General features: G+C 43.3%; 1 protein-coding gene across 2 annotated transcripts in view; it reads right to left on the bottom strand.

Annotated features, from left to right (window-relative positions):
- SEMA5B (semaphorin 5B) overlaps positions 1-27,591 on the bottom strand; it is a 133,869-nt gene that overhangs the window by 9,630 nt on the left and 96,648 nt on the right. The window contains exons 12-20 of one of the 2 annotated variants that reach the window (XM_074144783.1): positions 23,003-23,184; positions 19,717-19,860; positions 18,060-18,207; positions 16,485-16,710; positions 15,610-15,828; positions 13,596-13,766; positions 12,524-12,673; positions 11,572-11,616; positions 8,176-8,381 (exon numbers count right to left, since the gene is read on the bottom strand). In XM_074144783.1, the coding sequence (XP_074000884.1) occupies positions 8,176-8,381; positions 11,572-11,616; positions 12,524-12,673; positions 13,596-13,766; positions 15,610-15,828; positions 16,485-16,710; positions 18,060-18,207; positions 19,717-19,860; positions 23,003-23,184 (1,491 nt within the window). The remainder of the gene's footprint in view (positions 1-8,175; positions 8,382-11,571; positions 11,617-12,523; positions 12,674-13,595; positions 13,767-15,609; positions 15,829-16,484; positions 16,711-18,059; positions 18,208-19,716; positions 19,861-23,002; positions 23,185-27,591) is intronic. The other variant, XM_074144784.1, reaches the window with a different exon arrangement.

Below are 27,591 nucleotides of genomic sequence, written 5' to 3'. Positions count from 1 at the left end.
TCATCAGGGTATGTGACATGTTGCCTCTCAAATATTAATTCAGATTTGCCTGCATATTAATACTGACACAGATTTGTTTCAATGAGTTTCCATCACTGTAAGTGACAGCACGGTCGAGGGTTTTTGTTTTTCCCACTTTCAGTCTCCAGTATGGCCCCAACTCTGCCAAATTTTAAAGACCAAGCAGAATTTAACACCCCATTGATATGCTTTGTTGAATGGGGAAGGTCCAGGCGTACTCTACCGAAATTGTGGGCCTGCGTGAGTACAGATAGTTTCTCTTATCCCCAAATCCAACTGGCATTTCCCACACAGACTTACTGGAGCTACTTGTGTGACTTTAGTGCATTGGACTTTGGTAGCTTAAGAGTGACTCAATTAGCTGGGAGGAAATTGGCCTGCTTTCTTACAAACGCTTTTGTATTACCTTTGCATTTCGTGGCACTGGGGGTTTGCCCAAGATCCATGATATTTATAAAGGTAATTGGAGTTGTTAATTAGCTGGTTCTCATGGACTCTGGGATACAGTCCATCTAGATTCCTTCATCTGCAGATTTTCAGTTCTTTCCTTTATTCACATGCTTTGTGCCAAATCTCAGGACAATGTTAGAGCTGACTTAATGAGGATTCCCCCAGCTATAGGGGAATGCAGGCAGAGCTACTCCTGCTTACCCTATGCCAAACCTATTGTGCATATATAAATGATGCACCAGAGGAAGGTGGCAAGGTATGTAGCGTTGCTGCAGCCTGTGCCGTGGCAGCAGCCAGCACATCCTGAGCAGCCCTGAGCTCTCAATTGCTCTTTAGGACAGGGCGGTCATGGTTCAGGAAAAAAACAGCTCAGGTATTTTGGCTGCCATCTCTCAGACCTGCAAATCACATTCTGGATATTGAGCTCCAGTTCTGCATACTGACACAGCTATCTTTATTTTCTATGTATGCAGTTCCATTTTTTTCTAATTCAACTTAAAAATCCATTATTTGCTAGTGGAGCTATTCCAGATGAATAGTAAGGCAGCTCCCCTCCAAGTGTACCACAAAGGTTATATCTTCTCTGGTATTTATGGTTCGTCTAATATTATCTTCTCCCTTTACTTTAGCTCCTTGCCTATTTCGTGGCTCCCTTTAAACTCTTCTGCAAATGCATAATTAATTCCTCCTGCACATCTTGGAGACACTGAGGATTTCCCAATTTGACTAATGCGCATAACAGTGCCAGCCAGAGCTTCACGGAGACAAGGAGGGAAGAACCGCTTCAAGCACGTGGACCAAGGGAGAACCATTAACTTTTAGCAAATAAGGCTAGGGTATATTTGAAATATTCCTCTTCTGACCAGTAGAGGGAAGTCATGTAAATATACAGCAGTCAGTGCAGTGTGATTTTGTTATTCCTATTCCTGCAGTTCTTCTTCATTTAATTCTCCTTCTTCCAGCACAGGTGGGTGGGTGGGGACAGATATATGTCAACCTCGGAGAAATTAGGAAAGGCAAAAATTGCAAGAAAAAAGTAATAGCAATTATTAGCTCAATTAGTGTAGCTGGAGAAATCAGATAAACTTTTGAACACATCTGTCTGTCTGCAGGTCTGAAATAGCAGCTCACATGTTCAAAAACCTGCCAGCTTTTTCCAGCTATACTCATTGATCTAATTAAAACCCAAACCAAACAAAACTTGTCTGCCTACGAACCTGTCTTGCTTGCATCTACGGATTATCTCAGCTGCAGTAATACGACTCTGAAGAAAGGCTAGTGTGAATTACCATGATAAGTAGCCTAACTTGTAAGAAGGCAGAGCGTGGACCATATATATCCTTGATCTGGGTGTAGAAGAGATACATCTGGCCATGCAAGGAAAAGGACAGAAGGCCCAGTCAATAGAGGACAACATGACAGGATGCATATGAAGCATCTGCCCTCAGTGTCACTTAAAACTTCTCAATCTGGCTTAAAGAGGAAAACAAAAAGTCACCCCAAGATCTGGACTCTCTCAAAATGGTGAGGGAGGAGGAACAATGTGGATTCCCACCCCCATGGTGAGCAGCAACAGCCCTGCAAAGTCATGAAGGATTTGTATGAAAAGTGAATGGAGCGGGGACCCATTCCCATTGGGGGACCCCAGTGAGCAGCTGCTTAGCATTCCTGAGGGAGCAGGAGCGAGGAAACACTCGGATCTGAATTGGCAGTTTCCCCTACTCTTAAATTATGTATCTACGAGAGGGAGATATCTGTGACTTGCACACAGCAACCCGCTGAGCCACTGCTGCCATGGGGTGAGAACACCTCCAAGAGATGCACGTCATTCTACAGGCACAATCATCCTCGGACAGCCACACCTCCAGGCATGCTTGACTGCTCAATTTGACTTGACCCTATGATATAAAGAGGAGAAAAGACACTAATAGATTTTGACTGAGACGCACCACTTAATCCTTTTTTCCCCATCAGTAAGCTCTCTTGCCTTCCCTTCCTAGCAGGCATTATGTAAATTGAGAGTCCCCTGAAGTGATATTTGCAACTGCAGGATCATACAAGAAAGGGCACAATGCCCCTCTGCCAGTACAACCCCCTGCCCCTACTATTCTTTTTCAAATAATGCTATACTCATGGTAAGTACTAAAATATGTATTCTACCATTCAAGCACTTCATGTTCTTAAATGCCACTTTGTTTAGCGGAAATAGTCTTTGTTAAACATGAAATTCACTGGGAACAAAATTTATGTTTCTATCTGATTTACTATATTTGTGTGTGTATATATATGTATTTATTTTTTCCAGCTGATTACATCAGCTAAATCTCTCTCTAAAATGCCATGTTGCTAAAGCAAGCACTTCAAGGAGGCTGTTGATAACTTATTGATGATGTTGGGTATTATCAACTGCTGGCTTATGTCTGAACTTTACAGCCACTTCCCGGGGCTTGAATGATGCACAGTGAAAGGGTCACTGGGAAAAGAAAAAGGCTTCTATCACAGTGCTATCAGTGTATGTGCTGTGATCACTACAAATAAATGGGCTAGCCAATTTTAGTTGAAGTAACAACATATCAAATTAAGTGATAGGACACCGAAGCCCTAAGTTTCCCATGGCAGAGAGAAACAAACACCCTCAGAGACCAAGGATGACTTAGACAAACATTCCTTTAGGACACTTGACAGCAGTTAAAGCTCATTTAAACTTGAACCACTGGCTGTCTCCCCACTATAAAAAGGCATGATTTTCAGTGACAGTGAAAATGACCATCACCAAGACAGAGACATTTAAGATCCATACAGGGATCCACTTTCCTGTACCCAGAGCTTTATTTTGTTTTGCGGTGTTGGAAGCCATGCCAAGCACCCAGTCTGTTGTTTTATTCAGAAGGATTCTTCTTCCAAAGACAGAATTGGTTTCTGTTTCATAACCCTCCATGTTGATATTTCATTGCTATGAATTATTCGGGATTAGTAATGAAATGTGGATCACAGAGTCTGGAGTCCTTTGCAGGAGATGTCTGCTCTGCACTGTTATTTGATTCTCAACAGCATTGTTCTCATTTTATTAAAAAATATTCATTGTAGCTTCTAATTTATACAGTGTCCCAAGTGACCTACTGAATATTCCTCCCATTTTCTGGTAGCTGCATTTGTATTTGCTGTACAATTTTGGGCAAGAGCAGGACTCAGAATCCTACTCAAGTAAATGTGTATTGCTCTGGTGTCCTCCTAGAAACTTCAGGTATCAGGTGATACATCAATATTTAGTTTCCCTCTTTCAATACCATAGCCTGCAACCTCACTCAGTTCTCCCCTAATCTTCTCTCACACTAAATTTGCTCCTTGACATAAATGACTGTTTTGCTTGAGCACAACTTTAATTCTTCTACAAGCTTCTACAAGAGCAGCAGTGATGCCCAGAGCAGATGCAACGCTCAAGTGCTTCCCTAGCTTATTTGAGGCATCGGTACAGATGTGTGACTCATGACTAAAGCTGTGTTGAGGGAAAGAAGGACAGAGGGAGGTCTGTCCAGCACAATCGAGAAGAAAATCTGCAGAATCATCATCACAACCATCCTGCAAACTTACATTTATCACTGATCCCATCTGGCGGGATCCAAAGGCCACTGGATTTTGGATTTGGACCAATGTGCAGATGCCTTTGCCTATCCAAATCCCGTGTAGAATAAAAAATTGGCTCTCTCTATTGGCAGAGGATTTAGCAATAGGAAGAAGTTCAGTCCAAACCCTTTCTCCTTGTGTGGCTGTTCCAAGAGCTCCTAATTCACAAGAGCTCAGCCTTGACCCTACATCCTCCCACTTCTACTGCAGGATCATCTGGCTTTCCATCAGCATGATGCTAATGAGTAACTCACATGAGTAAGTCACTGAGTAGCTGAAGCAAGACATTAAAAAAGAGGATCTCCTCTCTGCTTTGATAGCCAGTTATTAACTAATCGCCACGGCAGTACTGAGAAGGTTGTAGGTGGTTCTGTAACCCATCATGCCAAAATGTGAAGTGCAGATAATTTTTATTTCATTATGCTCTTGTTCTGCACAGTCTTCAATATTGTCAGCGTGCTGTATGAACTTTAACCAATTAATGAAACATGAACTGCTTATTAGGTGACCCAAAAGGTCTCTCCCCTACGATCTGTGAATAACAAATCAAAACCAATGTGCTGCTGGTAAATGTATATGCATGAAATCTTTTAAGACATCATGGCTAAAATAGCTAATAATAAACCTCACAGCATTCTTGAGAAAGCAAAACAGGAAGGGAAAAGAAGCCAGCAGAAATAAAACATTCTTCTGCCAAACACTGCCTAAGTAAGTTAGCATCAGCTAAATGATCAATAGGTCACCATTATGTATGATATTTACATCTGATCTGCATTACTGCATTGCTGTGCTGAAATGTCCAACAACGCTCATATCAGCTAGCACTTCCTTCATTAAAATCTGCCTTCATATAAAATTCACCTTGATTTATGAGTTTGCATTCAGTGCTGTACATTTGAATGTAACACTGCCAAACTTTCTACTGTGTTCACCTGCTGGTTGGAGAGCAGAGATATTTCAAGATGAAAACAAACTAAAGATGGTTGCAGAAGGCTTATTATTATCAAAGAACGGAAAATAATAGACTTGCGCATATGCTCAGCCTTCTGCTACCATCATGTCACTGTGTATTATCATTTTCTGTTACTGAAAAGTAGTCTACACACCATGTATTTCCTTAATCATGGATTTATTAACTCTTTCACACACACACATAAACCTACAATGACTTTGCTTTCATTACCTAAGAAATGTTGAGGGAAGTTTTCTTGGTAAATGCTGAATAGAAACTTACTTGGGTCTAGAATCTTTAATTTCAGGTGTCTTCACTTTCTTTCATACATACACATTTTAAATTCAGGTGGGCCCGTATCCAAGCTCAGTCCAACCCTTATTTTCCAGAAGGTGAATTTTAATTCCCCCATCATTCAAATGTTAATTGTTTAGCTTCACAATAAAACCACACACGCTCCTTGAAGGCATGAAAAACTCCCTCCTGACCCTTAGAAAAATCTGCCATTTATTCCTAAATATAAAGCTGGCTAATAACAAGTTCTGTAAGTAATTACACAGCACAGAGCACACAGAGCCTTCCTCTTACTGCACTAACACTATATTCTTCAAGGGAACACTGAGAAGTGGCAAATTTGTGGTATTAAATGAGACATTTTCAGGCAAGAGATTAAGAAAGAAGGGCCAATAGAAAAGATGAACATAAGGAAATATTCAACAGGAATAGAGACAAGGGAATAGAGAATCTGATAAACAGATTTTATCCTTTCTGTAAATCTCTTTGCCTCATTCACCACTCTGAAAGAGTATGACTGCGAGTTCTTCTCAGCAAGTAGCCCCTTGCTCCTAAACATTTAGTTTTGGTCTGTCCAATGGCTGCAGATTTATGCACTTGAACTCTTTCACTTCCTAACATTCTATAAATAAGTCCCATCTGGTCTATCTCTCCTTGTGTCCAAGTCCCTTCTCCCCCCAGCCTAACTCATATAGTCCCAGTTAGCTAATGCCTTCCTTTAAATAAACTAGACTTTTCAAAATTTGATCTAATGCCTGGGCTCTTTATGTCCCTCGAAAGAAGACTCTAACAGCTGCTCACTGTTACTACACACTAGATCAAGTGTTCAGAGATGGATCTATCAAAGAGGTCAACTCCCTCCTGATACTACATTAACTAATCTACTGCTATTTTAAACTTTGCTTAGCTTTGTTATTATTTCTACTCCACTGCACCACTCGGCACAGACATATTGCATTTCATAATCCATTTACCGAACTGATCAAGATCATTCTGCAAATAACTTCATCCTTCTAAATTTTAACCATTCTTCCTATTTTAGCATCATCTGATAACACATGATAGCACAATATAAATCACGAAGAAAATGTTAACACAAAGCCAACCCTGTAACTACCTGCTTTTGGCCACAAAAATAAATGTGTCTCTCTACTTCATTGTTTGCTATGTAAGAAACAAGGGGATACTCTTGCTCATCTATTCATTCCTGCAAGCTTTTCTCATCTGGGTCTTCCTATTGACTTTGCCGCAACTACTCACATAACTGAAAGGATTACTCTCATAGTTTGAAGCTTCCAGGATCAGGTCCCAGTTCTTTACCTGTCTTAATAATTTATTACCTAACCCGTATATGCAGAGTGTGTAGAATAATACATCCTGTGAAACTTTGTTAAAAGCTTCTGAAAATCCCAATATGTCTGCTGCTTCCCTCCTATCTAGATCAATATTTATTTAATTTAAAAAAGGAATCCAATTTGCTTGACGTGATTTACTTTCCACAAATCCATGCTGACTCGCATTATGATGCTGCACCCTTATTAAACTTCATGCAACTGTAGCCTTATGCTGCTAGGAAATATATTTTTGAGACTGCATTTACAGGCAGCAGGATCCTCTGAGGGGCTGCAATGCCCAGCACAAGGAATTCAGCACATGCTTACTGCCAAACTGGTCTGTTATTTTCCAGCTCAAACTGTTTTCCCTTAAAACACCAAAACAACATTGACTTTTTTCAAATTATTTGACCCAAGCTCTTAGTTCTGATACGTATTCACATTGCAAATCATGGCCATGTACCAGGAGTTGTCCTGTGCCCAGCGTTATACAATCCCTACGTAGAAGCAGTCCCCAAAACCCAGGGAGTTTAGACTGTGGCTACGGTCCCACCATTGATCTTATTGTTGGGTCTCAGTCAGAAGCCAGGCCAGATCAGCAGAAACAGACCACCAAAATGTCAACAGCACATAGCTATATGAAGGAACAAGCAGCTGCAGGGCTTCCTTCTGTTTTGTGTTCATGTCCTAAATAATGCTCCACACTGTTCAAGTGACCTTAGGCAGGCTATTCCTACTGTAATGACATGAAGCCCCTTCACCCATCCCACTGCTCACTTCTCTGATCCCACACTTCACCCGGAGACTGATGTTCAAATACAACGGTGCTCTACTGTCTCAGCGTATTGTCCCTTGCACCCTTAGTCCTATCTTCTCTGATGTTCTCTTTAGCATGCAGACATGCCAACAGAGTATGTCACTTCAACAGTCATCTTCTCCTAAGGCTTCAGCTCCTAATTCTGCTGTTATCATTGAATTTTGCATGGCTGCCTGGGGTAAGTTCTGTCCAGTACTGATAGCAGGGGCAGAACCCTTTCCACTTTCTCATCCTCTCCAATTTGGCAGTTCCCAAAGCATTTCCAGAATCTCATCCTACCAATAAGCATTTTCCCAGCTATTTCTCTAATGAAGTTTCCATTTTTATTCTTCCTCCCCTCCGTTTCCTCTTACCACACACTAACAATGCACTGAACTGAGATCTTTCTGATTTCTTAGAGGACAAGTTGTACACATACAATAGTCAGAATGGGCTGGAGTACCTTGGTATGTACTTGCCAGACTGGCATTCACCAGGACTGTGAAACAGAACAAAATCCCGTTACAGTAATGGGACTTTTTAGCCCCTTTGTGACAGTGCAGCTAAATACCTCTTCAACCCCACGCGTAATGCCAACAGCTGGGCACAGAAAAACAAGCCTACCCAATTCCAACCCTGACTTAAATACAGAATCTGTTTGGTAGTATCAAGCTGTTTGTGGTATTTCTTATCAAGTACCCTACCTTGAACTCCATAGGGGTGTACTTCTCGTTCTTGGGGGTTGTGTTGCCCTTGTAATGGAGATGGTTGGGAGTGGTTGGGTGGATAACAGTCGACTCCTGGGACTGCCTCTGACAGCGCTGGCAGTACACGTAAATCACAAACGTTAAGAGGCTAGAGCCAAAGAAACAGGAGACCCCAGTGGCAATCAGATGGATGAGACTAAAACCTGTAAGGGAAATGACAAGAGATGCTATTTTTAAAGAACAGCCTTTTTCCCTCTCCCGACAAGACCACAGGTGCAAATCAGAGCTTTGACATCTTGGGATCAACATTAATAAGCTGTTGAAGCCAGAGTCTTACGTTCTAACATAAACTGACATAATCTCCCTGCAAATCGGTCTCCCCACTGCAGCTCTGCCTTGTGCCGTTTAACAGGTTCATGCATTGTTTTCTCAAAGCTCCCTCCCTGTCTCTCTTCTCGCCCCTCTATTGATATTGAAACTAAACATTATGTTAAGCTGACAGCTAAAGAAATGAGCCGTACAAACAATGCACATTAATGGATTCCAAAGCATGTGTGTGTGTCATGGAAATAAGGGGATAAAACTGCTCAGTGTTTCTCTGAAGGGGAAGGAAGGGAGGGGAAAGCCCTTTTTGTTGGCTGCCCAAAATGCCTACGGGACTGTGTGTGGGGTGGGGGAGATACACATTCCTCCCCCGTGTAATCCAAGTGTGCTCAGCATTCTTGCTTATTCACGGGGCAGCATTGCCGTGGCCATGTCTGCACTACCTCTGAGGTGTATTTGTACCGCTAACAGTGGATCCTCAGGGGAATGGGAAAGATAAGGTGGAAAAAGGAAAGCGGGGAACTGCTTGAAAAACACTTCTTTGCTGGCTTTCTCCACAAACTGCAAAGATAGGAAGCCAGTTGCAGGCAGGTGCCGGTGGGCTAGCTGCAGTGCAAATATATCAAACAGAAAAGCTCTTGGACTATAAAAGCCTCCTACAGAGATCTCTCCACATGGGATTGCAGCAGCACCCTCCAAGCACAGCGGTGACCTCTGGAAGGAGCGGTAGTTGTGCACCCCACACGCTGGGAAGTACTTAACTCACAACTCTGGCTGGTGGGGGGAAGACGAAGTCAAATATTGCTCCTCATTCCTCCCTCACATCAGAGTCTCTCGAACCCCATGGTAAACCCAACCACCATGAGATCTCCATTGATAACAGAACAAACAGTAGTGAGTGACCTTTACGGCCACCAAGTTAACGAAGCAACCAGAGGCAACCTTGGGTAGCAAAACTGTATGACCCTATTCTTTTGCTATATGCAGGGGAGGATATACAGAAAAAGAATCAGCAATGATGAATCCAAATGCTAGTGCCTTTCCTCTGCCTTTGCTTTGTAATCTTTCAAACAGGAGTGACAGGGGACTTAATACCTGGGGGGCACCCCTCACTGATGCCCACACCCCCCCTGGCAGATGTCCCAGGGGACAACCACATTGGCTCAGTGGGGATTGTAGTGGTAAAGTTCTCGTAATACTTAAAAAGCCAATTCATTTGGACAGGCTGCTGTGTTGACTTGACTGTGTGCAGAGAAATGGAAGGGACTACTCAGAGAGTGGCTTTAAATGAGGTTCATTCTTATTCTGATCACGGTGTGCAATTTTTTGGTGCCATCTTACATTTTAACTGATATGCTTTTCAAATAGAGAATTCTGCCCATTAGTCTACTGCTCTCCTCTAATCTTTAGTTAAAAAATATCCTCCTGAGTTTAAAAAGAACAAAACCAATAGAGTTCTACAGCGAAGTAATGGACTTCAATCATAATTACAGTAAGGAACACACAGAATTTATTAGACTGAAGAGCTACATTTATTTTTTAAACCACACTATAAAATTCTATTGCAAGATTACCACTTTCTATTGTGTTTTGCATGATGGTTCAAAAAAACAGCAGAAAAATTATAATTTTCTACAAAATGTTACAAGACTTTTACAAAAAGACATTTCCTTTCTAAAAACCTCTGCCTGCTTTACGTCACTCCCGAGAGCCAAAACACAGAATATGCAACGGTGCTCAGGAAAGCCACATTACACTCTGTCACATTCTCCTCATGTCCAGCTTTGCTTATATTGCAGTGAATATTTCATTTCACTGCTACATTTGCAAGTCACTACAGTAGAAAATCCCTTCTAAAACATAAAGCTCTCTTACATTTCACCTTTGAAAGACCCATCTGATTTTTCAGGTGACTTTTAGCTGTATCTTAAGGAAAAAACAAATTATTTTGTTTGCAGCACGTGAGTCCCCCGAGGGGAAGCTCTCTAGTTCATCATGAAAATATAGATTTTCTGAGACGCGTCAACAGAATTTCTATTGATTGGCTTCTTTGCCAAATATTGTAGAACACTAAGTAATAAATAATATTAGCTATGGCAAAATGTAGATTGAGACAGCAAATACAATAGTGGTGGTAAAAGAAGGAAATGTGGATACCATGCACAGCAGTAGAGTGCAAGCCGTAGCAAGGAGTCCTGGAACTGAAGCAAATACGTGGCACCCTCCAAGGGAGGAGCGACGCAGAAAGCCAACTGTTACATTGCAGGTGCTGAAATCTTAATTCCACTGATTACCCCACAGTCACAAACTGAGAGGCCATGTTTCCATGCCACAGGTGGCATGCCTTTTTTTGCCATGATCTCCACAGGGAGAAGAGATTTTGGCAGCCTGCATATCATCTAGATTTCAGGAGGGCAGGGATGTGACACCAGCAGGAATTGACATGGTCATTAGTGTGAAACTAGTTTTTTAAAATGTTGAAAGAACCTGCCATTTTCTTCAGTCTGCATTTTTATTGTAGAGGCTCTTAGGGCAGTGGAAAAGTGACACTAATGACTGGATCTTTCCAAGTTACATGCAGAAAGGCGACACGACTTCTGTGAGAGGTGAGGACTTGAATGAAAGGAAGTGCTTGGAGGACAAGTATAAACTCTAATCTCATCCTTTATCAGCAAAGAATCTAAGAGACTCTGTTCACTGTAATCTTTATGGGTTATTTAAAAACACCTGCCTCCAAACAGCTGGAGGATTACAGTGATGGGATGAGGAATATCCCTTCCTTTCTGCTGAACCATTTACCCTATGTGTAGAGAGAGACAAGCAATGTACTTTCTGGTAACTAATGACCCTCAGTGGCCAACCCAAACCCCGAAATAGATAAAAATCTTGGAACTGACAAGTGGACATGAGATACATTCCTTCAGTCTGACTCAGACAGCGAGACTCCAGTGGAATTAAGGCTATCAGTGGGATATAAGCTGTATAGATTAATGGTTTGGTTGATACTGCACAGGGAGAAAAGAAGCCAGGTTAAGATAAAAATAAGATATATAGTTAATGGTACCCTACCTCCACAGTTCGTGCTCTCATCAATGCTGGAGGCTGGTAGGATCACTAAATAAAGAGAAGATGGGAGATAGTTGTCATTTTGCCATCACTTAACTTCTTTAAGTAATTAAAGCCCCTGTGGTCCAGACACGAGAAGCTGCTCATGTGTTCTGCAGCATGCTGAGAGTCTCTCTAGATTGAATGATAAACTCAGAGTGTGAAAACACATCCAACAATACCGCTCCAAAGACCTGACAATTCCAGTACTGTTACCTGATCACTGTTCAGCTTCTTCGATTTAAGGGAAAGAAGACAGCTGAGAAGGCCTTGAAAAAGAAGCGTACCATTGCCTAGAGATCTCAGATTTTTAAGTCAGGGCACTGTAATCCAGAAAAGAACATATAGAAAGGGATTACTCAGTCTAGACCCATATCAAATATGGCCTGAGAGATTCACTTTCCACAAAACACAGGTTGGAAGATGTTGATGACCATCTGTCTATCAACAGTGTTGTTCCGTCAGACCCTTGATTAATCTCCCCACTTCACACACCAATTTTCTCCATCTGCCTCATCTAATTTCTTTGCTCTTTTGGGATGCTTCTTTTGATACCTGAACTCAAGGACCTTCTGTTGCCCTTATTCAAACTGAGAACAGAGATAATTTTTATAGCCCAGCTTGAGATGAACTATGCAAAGTTAAAAGCTTCGATTCAGGTGGAGCAATACTAGTTACTTACTACAGAGCTAAGTAACTCTGTTTTAAAGAAAAGCTAGGCTTCCTTAAAGGAGTGCCAGTTACCCTGTGCCTGCCAAAAGGGAGTTTATAACATGTTTGTTTGTTTGCTTGTTTTTCTAGAAGCATCCAAACCCAATTTGTAGTAGAGAAAATCTCGGCCTAGCTTGGCAGTCTGGGCACGAGCTTCTCTCCTGAATTGGCCCACTCTCTCCCTCCTCGATGACACTGTACCTACCAGGAATTTCATTATACAGGCACTCTTGGTACTGTGTGTTGTTTCCGACGCACTGAGAAGAGTCCGGGCTGTGTACCTCGCAGTAACGGCTGCGGTATTGGATGCCCTCTTCATTACACAGGCTCCACTCTGACCACTCTGACCAGCCACCTGAAATCCAAGATCAGGAAAACAAACAGAAAATGTCACCAAGAAGGGAAATTATTCCTTGTAGATACCAAACTTTTCCCATCCTGAAGGATGTCTAGATCTTGGCCTCACCCTCTCTTGCACATCTAATCCAGGGGCCTTAGCAGATCAAATTTTGTCAATAAAAATAACAGTGCAAGCATCATACCCTACTTGTCAGGTTGTAGTTTCCTTAATGCGAACTGAACCAACCCTTGGTGGAGCACTGCACAGCACGGAGTTGTCTTAGAAGTTCCTATATCAGCTCTCTGGTTAAAGACATACAAAGAGCTGGATGGGGCAGTGTTGTACCAGGACCTCCAAGCTTTGAGGTGGCCTCCCAGGGATACCTCAAGTAGCCAGCACAAGTTACAGCAGGTAGGGAGTTTTTCTGAGTTTCCTAAGGGTAGGAGTCAACCTGCACTGGATCAGAAATACACAAAGGTGGTTCAAAACCAGCACAGATCTAAACCCCATCCTCTGCATTGTAGCACATGCTCATCTGCCTGTCTGTGTAAGAAAAAGGAAGGATTGTCCCTCCAGCAACTGTACAGATTGATGCTTCATCACTCCTTTTGTTTGTCTTGTAAGCTTCCACATGAACAACCAAGCTCCTGCTTTTTCAATTACTTTAAATGGATCAGCCGTTAACAAGAATTTGCCTGTCCAGCACCAGAATGGCAGAGCATGGGCTAGTGAACAGGTAAAGAGAAAGGTGATGCATTGCAGCTGAACACTGGGATATCTCCTTTCCCCCTGGTTCGACAGACATTTACTGAATGGACAGAAAACCTTCTAATTGGTGGTGTATCTGATATATTTTTAAAATATTTTGCAGATCTGCAGATTTTGCAGATTTTTAAAATATTTGCAGCCAGCTGGAGCAGGGATGAGAACTGGCTACCTTCACATGGGTGCGTGTTGCAAAGGGCCTCCTCAGTGTGCAGACCAATGCAGATATCCTCTCCACTAGACGGAGCTGGATTGGTGCAAGTCCGCGTGCGTTGGTAGTGTCCTCCTCCACAAGTCGCTGAGCAGTGAGACCAAGGAGTCCAGCAAGACCATGAACCTTTCACTGAAGGACATTGAAAAGCAAGGAGAGAGAGGTAGATGCCGTTGGTTACTCCTCTCGCTGTCACAAAGCTGGAAAGCCCCAGTATTTCACCTTCCAGGTCCACCCTGCCCAGACTAGCGAGCAGTTTCTTTCACCCCAGGACATTTAGGCCTTACAACAAGAACTTCATATCAAGAGAGGGTATGGATGTGCTGCACTCTGCGGATGCAGCACAAAAAGACTCTACATCAGAAAGTGCCAAAATAGAAACTATTCCTTAGGGTAGTCACTGAAATTCTATTCTATTCTATTCTATTCTATTCTATTCTATTCTATTCTATTCTATTCTATTCTATTCTAATTCGATTCAATTCTACAACTGTTTATAAAACAGCGTTGTTATTATACTGTCTCTGGATGCTTCACCTATAGCAACAATAGATTTACTTGGAAAAAAAATGCTCTACAACCTAAGTGGAGCTTACATGGCACCTTTCTATGGGGGCCCCGAGTCCACTAGTTCCACTCTTCAGTAAACAGAAACTCAGAGGCTTTATTTATTGTCCCTGCTCATTGCAGGTGGGATTGGACCAGATGATCTTAAAGGTCCCTTCCAACCCAAACCATTCTATGATTCTATGATCTGAGCACAGCCCCATAACAGATGAATAATGAAACTAGGAAGGCGCTTAAGATCCCTGATTCCCCCCCACCTTGTCAGGCTACTACTGCCTGATTTGCAGGTTCCACATACCATTAATTCAGAAGATAATAACCTGATGACTTAGTGCAAGATAAACCCAGGATTTGTGTATACACATTGAGTGAGGCAGGGAAGGAGGGAGACACAGAGAAACAGTAATCATGCACTTAGAACAGATCGTAAAACATCATAGTGTCCAAGGGGAGAAAACAGCACAGAAAAAGGGCACAGACATTAGTGAAAAGCCACGGAGAGCTTCCAAAATAGTACTAATAGCTGCCTTTATAGTGCTAGAGTTATTTTCTTTTTATAGGCCATAGAGTGCAATATTTGACACTCCTGCTACACTCTTGCTGCACATTCTGATCATATCTGCTTTGGAATTTTATCTTGGTATTGAATTTTAGAATCATAATAATGCTATTATAATATAACACTTTCAAGTGTAGGCCACAACTATATTGCCAGAAGTAGATAATTGCTAGAACTGCAAAGAGGCAAGGCAATTTGTGTAAAATCGCTTAAATTTAGTTTAGATACTTATTACAGAGCAAGGAGAAGTGAGAGAGAATACAGTAGTCAATGGTCTATTATTACTATTCTGGACCAGGAGTGCAACATAAACATGAGGACAAACTCGAAAACCAGGAAACCAGGCAAGAATACTCCCTGCTGGCTGTGCAGGAAATGGTAACTGATGTCAAGAGTAGATGCCCATCGCAAGAACAATACGTAAGCAGGAGAGGGGGAAGAAACAAATGTTCACAAGAAGAACCGCCACATCAAGCATCTCTATACAGTATTAAGCCACATTAATTAAGCTTGTATCCTCATCAAGGTGCAGATGCACCGTGATGCCCTCCACTGGATGGAGCACCAAACCTTCTTGAAGCAAAAAACTGCCAGACAAGCCACGATACTACTTCCTGTAGAGGATGTGGCTGTGTTAACCTCTGAGCTGAGGTGAAACATAAGTCATAGCACTAAAGAACACATACACGGGTCATTACAATAGCTTTTAAAAAATTAATGAAAAATCCCCCAAATTAAAAAAAAAAAAAAGCCAGCTTGGAAATACTGCTTTTTATTTTTTTACGTGGCTCTACCGTTAAGATGGGGAAAAACACCTCTGAATTTCATGAGGAAGATGATCATGGTTACCTGGGCAGGGATGCGGATTGCAGTCTTGGTACTCCATCGCTGACCCCACGCAGGGCAAGCCACCATTTTTAGGTTCAGGGTTTGTGCACGTTCTCTTCCTGATCCTAAAGCCCAACTCACAGTCCCTGGAACAGGAAGACCAGGCCCCCCAAAAGGACCAGCCCCCATTGATAATCCGTGCAGAGGTCTTACCAGTCTTCAGGAGGTCATCAACAAGAGCTTCAAGGAAAACAAACAAAACACCACAAGATCACAAATTAATCAGTTGTTGGGCTTTTTTAAAAGGGTGTCAGCTCATGAATGAAATCAGGATTTATGTGCTCTGGGGAAGAGTTTCTGTTGAAAGTCCTTAGCAAGAGTTTTTTTCCACAGGGTTACAGCTAAGCTATACAGAAAATGAAATCTGCACACACACAAACTGAGTCTACTGATAACCTTGATAAATGGCCTCTCTGGGCAGCAAACTGGCAGTCGAGGCTGTGCCCTCAGGACGCTGCCTTGCATCACAGCAGTACTGAAGGGAGTAACCCCAGAGGCAGTGCACAAGAGGACCTCCAGAGAGAAAGAATAAAGACACATTGTCCTGTAGAATGGCTTTTCTCTTCTTCTCTACACCCTCATTACTTGCCTGTTCTCTTTGGGGCAGCCTGGCAGTAGCAAGAACAAATCTATACAATGCCATAAGCACAGAGCTCACAATTGTATTGATCTCTAAGTCTCAGGCCTCTCTCCATCCCCGTCATTCTGCAGTGACACTAGTCGTACATGGCGAGACTTATGCAGACACAATCAGGTTGTTGTTGTTATGAGAGGGTCCCCCTTCCACCACCAAATCTAGGCTTGCCCTGTGGTCCCCCAGAGCTGGCAAGACGTACAGTCAGTATCACACACTGCTGAGCCATCGTTGGGGCAGAATCGACTCTCGGTTTTCTTCCTCCCGAACTGCAGCTCGTGGGGATCGGATAGTTGGGCACGACACGTGTAGCGGAAGCGCTGCTCCTGGCGGGCACCATTCTGGGTGATGTTGACAGGCATCCAAGGGGTCCAGGGCGTGTTCCTGCGCACCTCCGGGCAGCTCTCTGGGTTGCAGGTCTTATATTCCTGCCAAGAAGGAAAACCACTCTCTCCTTACTTATTAGGCAGCAGCAGCCTAACAGACAGAGACTTATCCACATTCCAGAAAATAAGGCAGTACTGTCTGGATCTAAAACAACCTCCATCCACCTTATCTCACCTCAAGCCAGTGACAGAGGACAAAATGTGGTGACTATGGAGGCAGTGGTGGCACATAGCTTCAGGTGGACCTCAAGGATGAACTATGCTTGATATTTTTATGTGTCCCTCAGGTTTATGTTTCTTTGCTGACTCAAAGTCCTGTGAGGCTTTAAAAGCTTAGTACATTATGGGCAGGAGAATAATTCAGGCAATAGATAATAATAACAGCAAAAAAGTTTTCTGCTGTGACCCTGAGATGTTGCTCCAGGTCAGCCCAGAGGAGCCCCATGAGGACAAAATGTTAGTAAGGTTTATTCCTTGAAAAGGTTATTGTTTTATTTTTAAGATGGGTTTAGGTTATCTCTTTTTATGGCTATTTTTCTTTGGTTGGCTTTTTGAGATCTCTGGTGAGGATTATGAACTGTTTACCGTCCTTGGTGTAGAGATGAGCATTCACTGAGTTCAGACAACGATCTGGCTGGATGGGAATCAGGTGATTTAGGGCCTTTAAAATTCTTGTCACCAGTGGGAGGAATTCCAGTGACAAACATTGCACTCTTGTTTAAAAATAAATAAATAAACAAACCAGTCTTTTCTGGCAGAGGGAAAGAAATGTAATGCTTCAGGACTTTATGATTCTAGAGTAAATGCCAAACAGCTTGTGAACAGATGGGAGGTTCCAGATCAAATCTGCTTACACTGAAAGAAAACTCTCCATAAAACTAATTAAAACAGCTGCATGAAACAGCTGCCAGAAGAGGAAAGGGAAAATAAAAAGAGAAAATGGGTAGCCATTGCCTCACTGATGGGTTAACTAGGTGTTTGGCCTGTTGCTCACTCAAGTATGGCAGTAAGACTCATATCTGATGCATGAGGGCCTCCTTGACTCAATGGGAGTGGGATAGAAGAAAAAACAAACGTATAGTGCTTTCAGGTAAAGGACTTAAGCCCACAGAGGCCTAAGGAAGTCCTCTGTACACCAGTCTGTCCTTACCTTTACATATACACACACAGAATGACACATACACACTTTCACACCAACTTCACTGACTTGGGAATCTGCCACCTCTCTGCTTCCCAGCTCATTTCAGCATCCTCTCCAGAAAAAGCTGAGGATAGCATTTTCTTGTAGCTTAAGAAATAAAACCAAGATGGAGGGAGGAGTTAAATACTAAGTTCCTAGATGCTAGATGTCAATAGGTGCCCCTTATGCAATGTCAATAAAAAATACATACCACAGCACAGCCTGGACATGTATTTCCATTTTCACAGGACCTCTGCCTCGAATGGATCCCTCCACCACAATTCACACTACATTTATTCCAAGGACCCCACGAAGACCAAAAAATTGGTAATGGACATGGACTGTTCTCATTACAGAATCTGAAATAAGAAAGCACATTGCTCAAAAGTCATTCATGTCAGCACATTGGAGAGATAAAATGGTGATGGATACAAGACTACACGCTGCATTTGGGTGCAATTCATGCAGGCACAGAAAGTCAGCAGAAGGCTGACACAACAGTCAGATTAGCAATATTCCTGTTCGTAGAACTGTACCCTTTGTTCAGAACAGGGGGTGTGGTTAACCAGGCTGAGCTCACTGAGACAGTTGGAATAAATGGTCAAGATCATGTTTTTGAAAGTGCTCTGAGCTCATAACTTTTATGCACTGAATTCACAAAACAGCTCACAAGATGCACCCTTGTATCACAAAGAGAGATAGTGAATGGTAAATATTTCTAATCGGACAACTAGTGAGAGGTCAGCCCAACAGTGATCTGTCACTAATGGCAGGTGTAAACGCTTGACAATCTTCTCTCCACACCATCCGGCCCTTACTGCTGCTTGGCCTCTGAAAAACTAGTGTTTGTAACTGGAGCTGAACTAGATGCTATATTCATCTAAAAGCAGGCCCTAAATTAATGCTATTTCATGTTCCCCTTTCAAAAGGTAACTTTAATTTTGTTCAGCTTTTTAATCAATATTGTTCTCAAATTGAATCACACAGGACTGCAATTGACTCAGATGTAGTCTTTAAAACCCAAAAAGGACCATTCTGAATGGCCACAAATCAAACCAAACATTAAAATGTCTGAATCAAGGAAGTTAAATGAATTGCCCTTTGTATTCTGAGAAATGCAGAGAGATCTGTCTTAAATGACCACTCAGGGGACAAGCAACAGCCTATTGCCAAGCAGAGGTGGCCTTTAATGAAATGTCAAATCTGGAAACCAAATTGGGATGTCTTGAAGCATGTGTTTAATGAGGGGCTGGACCTGAAAAAGTCTAATAGTGCAGATGGCTCTGTAGGTTCAAAAAGTATTTTCTTTTATTGATTTTGCATGAAATTTGCTTAGTTTAGAGGGGAAAAAAGATGTTTTTCTGATGCCAACCCCTGCAAAAACTCAACCCTGAGTCTGTGAGTTAAGCTGTATTTTGTCTTGAACTTCTCTTGGTGCATTAGCACAATTCATAGAGACTTAGGAACGGTGCAACTGGCAATGGAAGCTGCACATACTCAACTGCCTCCTCAGGGACAGATCACAACAGTGTAACTGCATCTATAAACTCTACACTGCTAACAGCAGGCAAAGCTTCTCCTTTCATTGAGGAGGTCAGCCCTCTGTTCAGAAGACAGAAGAATACTTGTGAAGGTCTCAAAGGTCCTGCTAGAGAGGAGGCAGCTCTGAAGTCTCTGATGGCCACAGGCTCATTGAAAAAGAGTGGCAATGCATGTGAGCAACCTCATCCCTCCCAGGCTCTGGAATTCCTTCCACATTGTGCATTCAGCCAAAGAGCCTTAATCTGCATCCATGTAAGAGCCACCACTTCCAGCTGCCAACATTATAACGACAGAAGTGAACACACAGCACTGTGGACATCTCTTACCTTTCTTCCCTGCTCTGTCCAACGCAGACCCTGCCCCCATACCGTGGAGAGGGGTTGCTGCAGGATCGCTGCCGGACCTGAAAGCCGATCCCACAGGAGGTGCTACACGGGGCCCAGGAAGACCAGGGTGTCCAAGCGCCATTTCTAATAAAAGAGGTGAGAAAGAACAGAGTATGGGGGTGACCTAACAGTCGGCCCACGTCATACTGTACTTAACAAAACACATAAGGCATTGGTGGAGGAATGGTTGAACTCATCGGAGAAGAGATTATCCATTTCAACCAGACTTTACATCAGCAGAGATCTAGAAAGCAGAGTTTCAAAAGTGCTTAGTATTGGCCTAACTTTCCTCCCATTGAAGCCTCTAAGAACTGGAAAGGAAGAGAATGAAGCCAGTGCTGAATGATTTTGAAAATGCCTCCTAGGATTTGCTGGGCAACACTGTGGTTGCTATAACTCTTACTGACTATTCTCCCTTTATCTCCCCCATGCCTCATAACCTACCCTTTCTGAGGCCATGGCTGATCCCAAAGTTGTATCTCCTGGACTCTTCTGCACAAAGAGTGCATGTTTTGAGGCTCACCAATGCCAGTTGTGCCAAAGGCTGTAAAAAACCCTACCCTCTGCTAATTCAGTACATATTGATGCTTTAAATCTCTGACAGCACTAGTGGCAGCTCCAATGGTTTTTATCACAAACTTCATAATGTTTGGTGTTTTCCTAAAGCCTTTAGCATTGAATCCTATTAAATGGAAATCTCAAATTCCATTAAAAATAACAATAATTGCCTCTAGCTTTCATGGACGCCTGCAGACGTCACTGTAGTGTGACCTTAAATCCGTAGAAACCAGAAGACAATTAAGAGCTCAGAGGCAGGATCAAGTTTCACGGTTTAATGAGTGATCACATCTCTGCTGAGCAGCGGTAACTTCACCTGAAGCAGATGTGACGTAAAACCTCTTTGTTCACACCTCGGCGACAGAGATGTCGCAAAGGCTCTGCACCTCGCTCCTGCGACAGGCTGAGCACGTGCAGGTGGCCGGCTCCTGCGGCGCTGCTGCCATGCGGGAACTCGGCCACATGCTCACACAGAAGCCAACATTTTCATCTTTAAAAATCTTGCATTTATTAAAGCTCACCTTCCTCTGATTTGGCAGCATTACTGAACCTTGGAACAGGAGAGGAGGAACTCTGTCTCATCTCTTCTGCGCTGCAGGTTTCATTTTGAACGGAGCCGGTGGAAACGCTCTGTCTTACAGAACTGCTTAATTTTGACACTTCACTGCCTTAAGCCAAAAAATCTCATTTGTTTTGTTTTTTTTTTTGTAAAGAAAAAAAAACTTTCTAAAAAGTCTGGTCAAAAAACAACTCAGGTGCTCTCTGGTTCTTGAAAGCTAAGCTTGAAAACAGATGTTAATTTTCAAAGCATTTACTGAACTAATAACACTGCTGGCAAGAAATATTTCCTGGCATAGCACCAATCAGGGCAGAGGATGAAAGTTAAAACCCACATTGCCCTTCACACTTTTTGTGTTTGTTATCAACTTTTGCCTGTTCTTGGCAGCTTTATTTCAGAACCTTGTTAGATGTTTTTCCCCTCCTCCTCTTGTTCTCTCATCCCTCTCCCTCCTTCCCTTCCCCTCTCCCACCCCAAACAAGGTCAAAGAACAAGAAACTCACTTATATAAAAATCCTACTATTCTGTCTTATTCTGCCATGTTTTAACCCACCTACTACCTCCCCACTCCTTAACCCAAAAGCAAGATTATATGTAAAATCACAAAAAGAAAAGATCAAACGGAAGGTTGCTGTTACTGCAACAAAAAAGGGATAGTAATTTCTACTAAAAACTCCTCAAAAAGCCAACAATTATCAGCATCAATTTACGTTTCAGGATTTTTAGCAGAAATATAGACTCCTTCCATTTGCAGACCTCCAGCTTTCTAATAGAACTCATCTTTAAGCATCGTGCTCCCTCTGCAAAAAGAAATCTCAATGCCAGATGAAGTCAATTAAAGGAAATTTGAGGGCTGAGGCGGATGTAAGATGACCAGATGTCCCTATTTTTCAAACCACGCTGTTTTTCCTGTGTCTTAAGATTGAATAATCTATTTTTCATCCCCTTCTTAGAAGCTGTTCCTGCCTCTTTTGCCATCAGAGCAGTGCTGAGAAACCCTTCCCACTGGCATGCTTTCCATTTGCCACTGACATGAAAAGCCTGCCTGGGGAAGGCTCTGCTCTGCTCAGCCCACGGTGGCAGCACAGGGGCAGGAATGACTGCACGCTTTTTGGGCAGCACAGCCCACAACTGGAAGGAGAGATGCCAATTAAAACATGACTATTGCTGAAATTTTGATGCCAAGACCAGCAGTGATCTCCAGGGAGGGGTCAAAGAGACAGCTGTCCTTAATGGCGTGAATGTTTAAGGAGAAGATAAAGTAGATAAAATCTGTATTGACCCAATATTTACCAGAATACTGGCTGGCCCCACCCTGGTTAAGTAGTGCTTACACTATTGCATCATCTTTCCTTGAGTCATGACATGATGTAGTCTGAGGGTGGTGGGATAACATGGGCACAAACATTGTGGCTATGTTTGGGCACCTGACTGGAGGACACTTAGCTTCCATACTGCTCAAGCACAAGCTTCAGGCTTCCCTGGAAAGGCAGCGCTTTGACAGAAGCTGAGCTGATGCGTTGTTTCAGTGGTGTCCCTGGCAGGCACACCTCCTAAGCGCCGCTCGCTGCCAGATGATGAGCTGTGGCTTTCACCTAGCCAGCGTGCCACAGACAGCTCACAGACTCGCAGAACAAGGCGAACAAGCCTTGCTCGGAGCTAGGCTAGGCCCTGTCTGTACAAGTGTTGCTCTGAAGGAGCTCTGCTTACTTTTGGCAATGCAACCTCGGAATCCAAACTCTCAAAAAATTATGAGCTTACTGGATTTCTTTAGTTTATAGCTGTTCAGCTGGCTAACAACTACCTCTGCCTTACTCACCTCTTCCTGATGGGTCACTACTCACTGTACAGTTGAGGGAAACCGAGGCACAGTGTAGGGAAGGTTAATGTGTACGCTAATTTGGGGCGCTCATCTTCCAAGAGCTCTGGCTGAAGGCCCATCTCTCAGAGCCCCTGGGCTCCTTCGTTTTTCACTGATTTCAGGCTGGACCTCACGTACCTCAGTTTGGCTGGGATACAACAACAAGGTCACAGAAACACAAGAAAGGAGCTAAGCTGTGGACAGGCACAACTCTTGCTCCCCTCCTAAAAAGCACAAAGATCACGTACCTTGAGCAATTTGCGACCTCAATCCTGGCCCCTTCACAGCCACGACCTCCGCAGCGAGGACGAGGGCTGTCACATGAACGTGACCTACACATACAGGAGCCTGTGCTGTCCCCATCCGAATGCTCACAGAGTTGCCATGGGGACCAGGGCCCCAGTCTTCCATTTGTTGTCAGGTTTTTCACCTAATTTTAAAAAAAAAAAAGGTCATTAATAGCAAGTTTACATTTCTGGAGACAGCCCCACAATAGAAATGCCAAACAAAGCTGCCGGGGGGATTAGGATGCAGCTTAGATGGGAGCTGTCTGTGCTTGTGAACGGGATTCAGAACAGAGGGTTGTTTTCAGACAATGCCGCATCAATATTTACCCTCCAAATTCCGCCCCGCATACCTAACGTGTGTGCACAGGCACCCGAGCCGACCCAGCCAGCACCACACCAGGCAGAAGCATCCATTTGCCACGCCACAAAACCATCGCACTGCCTTGTCCCACACTGCACAGCTTCAGCCTACACGGCTACGCTGGGTGAAGGCTAGACAGTGAAGGAGATGTTGGTGACTAGAATTAATGCTGGGGATCACAGAGTGGGCTAAAAAGCAAGAATTTATCTTAAGGCAATTTATAGACCAGACCACACTGCTGTTTCCTCTGCCCTTTGCTTCATGCTGTACAGCCCCAACCAGGCTGGGGCTTGAGCTTCCTGAGCGCTCAATGAAGAAGTAAAAATATGGTAGTCCTGGCAAAGCAAAAGAATGAGAACCAGAACTATTTCTTCACCAGGTTTGGTGAAGATCTTCCAGGAGATGGGGTGTCAGAACTTGCTCCCCTGTGCCTTGTTTTAACCAGTGTTGCTAGGTGAGCCCTAAGCCAAGGGCTGGGGGAGCAAGATGCTAGGGCCCTCGCAACCCAGGCTGGTTTTGAGAAGATGAGTGCTGCCTGCTCCTCCTGGGACCGCTCCCAGGCCACCACTGCCTTCTCATGCCCGCTCCACCACTACTGCAAAATCCAGCAAGTCCAGGACCATGCTTGGGAGGCTGCCCTGAACACCCCTGCCCTGCCTAGGTACAGCTATTTCCTTGCTACGGGGCAGCACCATGATGCTCTCTTCCCCCCGTGGCTCCCTCCATCCTCCCCACTCCATATCCCAAAGTGCTGAGCCTCGTGAGAGGGATGGCATAGATGGCAGCTGCCTGCAAGTGGCTCATCCCCACTGGTGTCACCCAAGGGGTGGTGGGATGCTCAGCAGCTTTGGTAAAAGCGCTGGCAAAGGCAACACTAGACTTGGCCTCGGTGTCACACGCCACGAAGGGTGAACAAAGGAAGAGGCTCGGGCCCTGGCGAGCAGCCCTGACCCCAAATCTGAGCCAGCTACTGCTGACAAACCCCACTGTGCCATGCTTCACTGAGCTCTGCAGTCAGCAGGGCTGCCCCAGGGGGGGAAATAATTTCTCCTGCTCTACAGAGAAGGAAACCAAGGCACAGAGAGGCTGTGAGCCTGCTCGGGAGCCACGCAAGGAGCCAACCACAGCCACAGCAGAAGTGCTTTCAAACACTCATCCTCTGAAACACGCTGCTCTGCTTATTCTCCAAGTCTGGCGCTATGTTAAACACTCACAATGCACCCCTGGTAGGCTGTCATCTTCCCCTCTCGCCCACCTACAGCAGCACCAAAAATATGCAGCAATGGCATGGAAGTAATTTAGAACTGTTAACTGTGCTCATCAGGCTGTAGTTGGGGGGTTTCAAGCATCTGTTGCAAACCTTTGTTTGCAATAGATTATCATGTCGTCGTAAAAATTTGCTCTGGACTGCAGGTTACAAGGCAAGATTCCCAGAAAAGAGAACACTGAGTTTTGTTGTTGTGGTTGAATTTGTTGTTTTAAACATGCATGCAGTCAAAAATCAATATAGTTGGGTTGCTAAAAGTCAGAGGGAGAAAAAAAATCAAAAGAACTACTTTGAGGTATTTAATACTAGATTTTTATCTCCTTTTTCCTCCTGCCTTACAAAAGTCAAAATCCAAGTATTGGATCATTTCTATTCATTTTGGAGCCAGAAAGCCTTGCTGATTCCAGCAGGGAGTTCTGTTCAGAAATCAATGGTATGATATGGCCCGTGGCTTCAATTAAAAAAAAAAAAAAAGCTGACAAATAATTATTGGCTCATAAGTGATACTGGGAAGCAGCCCAAAAATTAAACAAATAAGCAGCCATAACCAAAATGCTGAGATTTATAAACATGTCATGTTGTGAGTGTGGGAAGTTTTTATACTTAAGAAATTACATATGGATCATTGTTTCATGTTAAAATTCATAAAAATATCTTCAAAAGAGCAAACTTGGGATGTGGGATAAAAACCCATATGCATTGATCTTTTTCAGGAATATCTTTACAAGGCAAATCCGTTGTAGCCAACACAGTGCCCATCAGACAGAGGGGACATCTTTAAAAACATCTGGGATCAAATGCTCTTCTTTCACCTGACAATATCACCAATTCCAGAGTTCTCATATTTTGTAAACTGCCATACTCCACCCAAAGGCATCGCCTTTTCATATTTTCCTTGTACCATCTAAAGGCTCAAGTGCAGGATCTAAAAATTCAGACTGACCATTCCTACCCCTTGCTGCCAGGATATTTTCAATGTTTATTCTGATATTACAGATAAGGCTGGAAGCATTCCTTGTTCTTTTCGTTCATCTATGCTTCCTCTTAGGATTTAGAAGTCAACTGCTTATAACTTTGCCAAGCTTCAGTTATTTCAGCTGGAAGTTTCCACGTTGGCTGTCTGATAGAAGCTGAAAATTCTTGCAAAGTTTCAGTCAAAATATTTCAAACATTTCTAAAATCAAATCTAGGGAAAAAGAATGTCCATAAGTAGCAACCTTTTCTTTGAAACAAGCTAGTGTTAAGAGCAAGGAACTGAACTTTATGTCATTGTAACACGATTTCCATGAAAAGTGATTCAGATCTGTCTAGGGTATAAAATCCTCGGCAGGTGGGGAGGAAAATATGCAGTTTTCAGAGATTCTGATCTTGGCACCTGAAGTCCTCTATGTACTGTACAGTGTGGGCCAGAGCAGGATTATCCCAGCCACTGCAGCTGTGAGTGGCTGAGCCCACAGGAACTGAGAGCAGGGTACAAGTCTTCTACACACCCCAAAAAAAGGAGTGGGGAGACTGGCGATGATGAGCAAGAAAATGGGGTGGCACAGAGCAGATGCCAGATGACTGGGATAAGGGTTTTCTGGACACAGAGAGTGGGACTGGGATGAAAACCTGTGAGGAAGAACATCATTTGGCTCAGGATAAGCAGGACTATACACTTCATTGGGAATACACGATTCCTGATTTGCCGAACACCATCAACAATGACTACATTGTCTAATGGAGTTTGTTAGCCAGATCTAAAGTTCCTTTCCTGCTGGTGGCTCATGTTGGCATCAGTAAGATATTGTAAAGTAGGATGTGCTTTTTTTTCAGTTTTCCTAAAATCAAAAGGCACCTCACTGCCTTCTCCCAACCCTAAGAAGAAACAGCATTCAATCATGTATTCATGACTCCCTGATACAACATATGCACAAACAGGGAGAAGAAGAGCAGCATGTGCAATTTGTGCCCTATCACTTCTTAATATTAAAGTGTTTGACATTGCAACCTTAGCAACCAGCCTTTAGGAGATTCTGTGTGCTACCTGCTAATAACACATATTAACCGTTGCCCAAGGTACTATGTTAACACCATATAATTAACCCTTTATCTAAGGTCCCTTAATATTAATGCTGGAGAGTGGGAATCTGTGCTACAATGTAGTGGTGTACAAAGATGTTCAGACTAGCTCTGAACAAGCATGTTTGCACATGAGCTGCAGTCAAGTTGTGTTAGTGTTGTGGTTGACTCACACAAATGCCTGGCCCCTGTAGGATATAATTCAATAATATGCCAGTTCTGGCTTTTAAAGTTGCTGCATGCCACTCTCTTAGCTGTGCCAAGACATCTGTTTGTGGGCTAGGCTGCAGAAGAACTCACTGACATCTGGGTTAGGAAAAGTTTATTTGGGAGGGGTGCTTTTAATCTACACCATGTCACACTTAAGTGTGATCTCACATACAGCTGTACCAGCACAGCTGAGAGCTTGGTGCTCAGCCCAGGAAAGTGGGGTGAGAAAAGCCAGGACTTCTGAAGACAGTAACTCATCCAGCTAAACTCCCAGGCAGGCCTTTTTCAACAGTGAAATTTGACATTGAGTCACTGCATTCCCCTACCTTTCCAGTGGTTATTTGCACATCCTGCCCTAGATTCTTGCCTCTGGTGACCACAACCTTTATCCTGCACTGAACACAAGGAAATACTTGGATATTGCTGATGTAGGTGCTTAAGTGAGCCATCCCACTCCATGCCAGAGGTGAATTCATTTCAGCAAGGAGCAGAGGAGAAAGAATTCACTTGCATGTGGATTTTAAACAGCTTGGCAGCTCATCAGTTGAAGAGCACAAGGCTGATGTATGCGCCAGAATCAGAGCACCTAAACGGAAAATAATCTCCAATGGCAATGCTAAAACAAATATAAAACTAGCACCCCAAGAACAG

Source organism: Numenius arquata, chromosome 3, assembly GCF_964106895.1.
Source record: "Numenius arquata chromosome 3, bNumArq3.hap1.1, whole genome shotgun sequence".
Lineage (NCBI taxonomy): Eukaryota > Metazoa > Chordata > Aves > Charadriiformes > Scolopacidae > Numenius > Numenius arquata.
The sequence above is the reverse complement of the archived record's forward strand: the minus strand, read 5'-3'. Positions and strand labels throughout refer to the sequence as shown.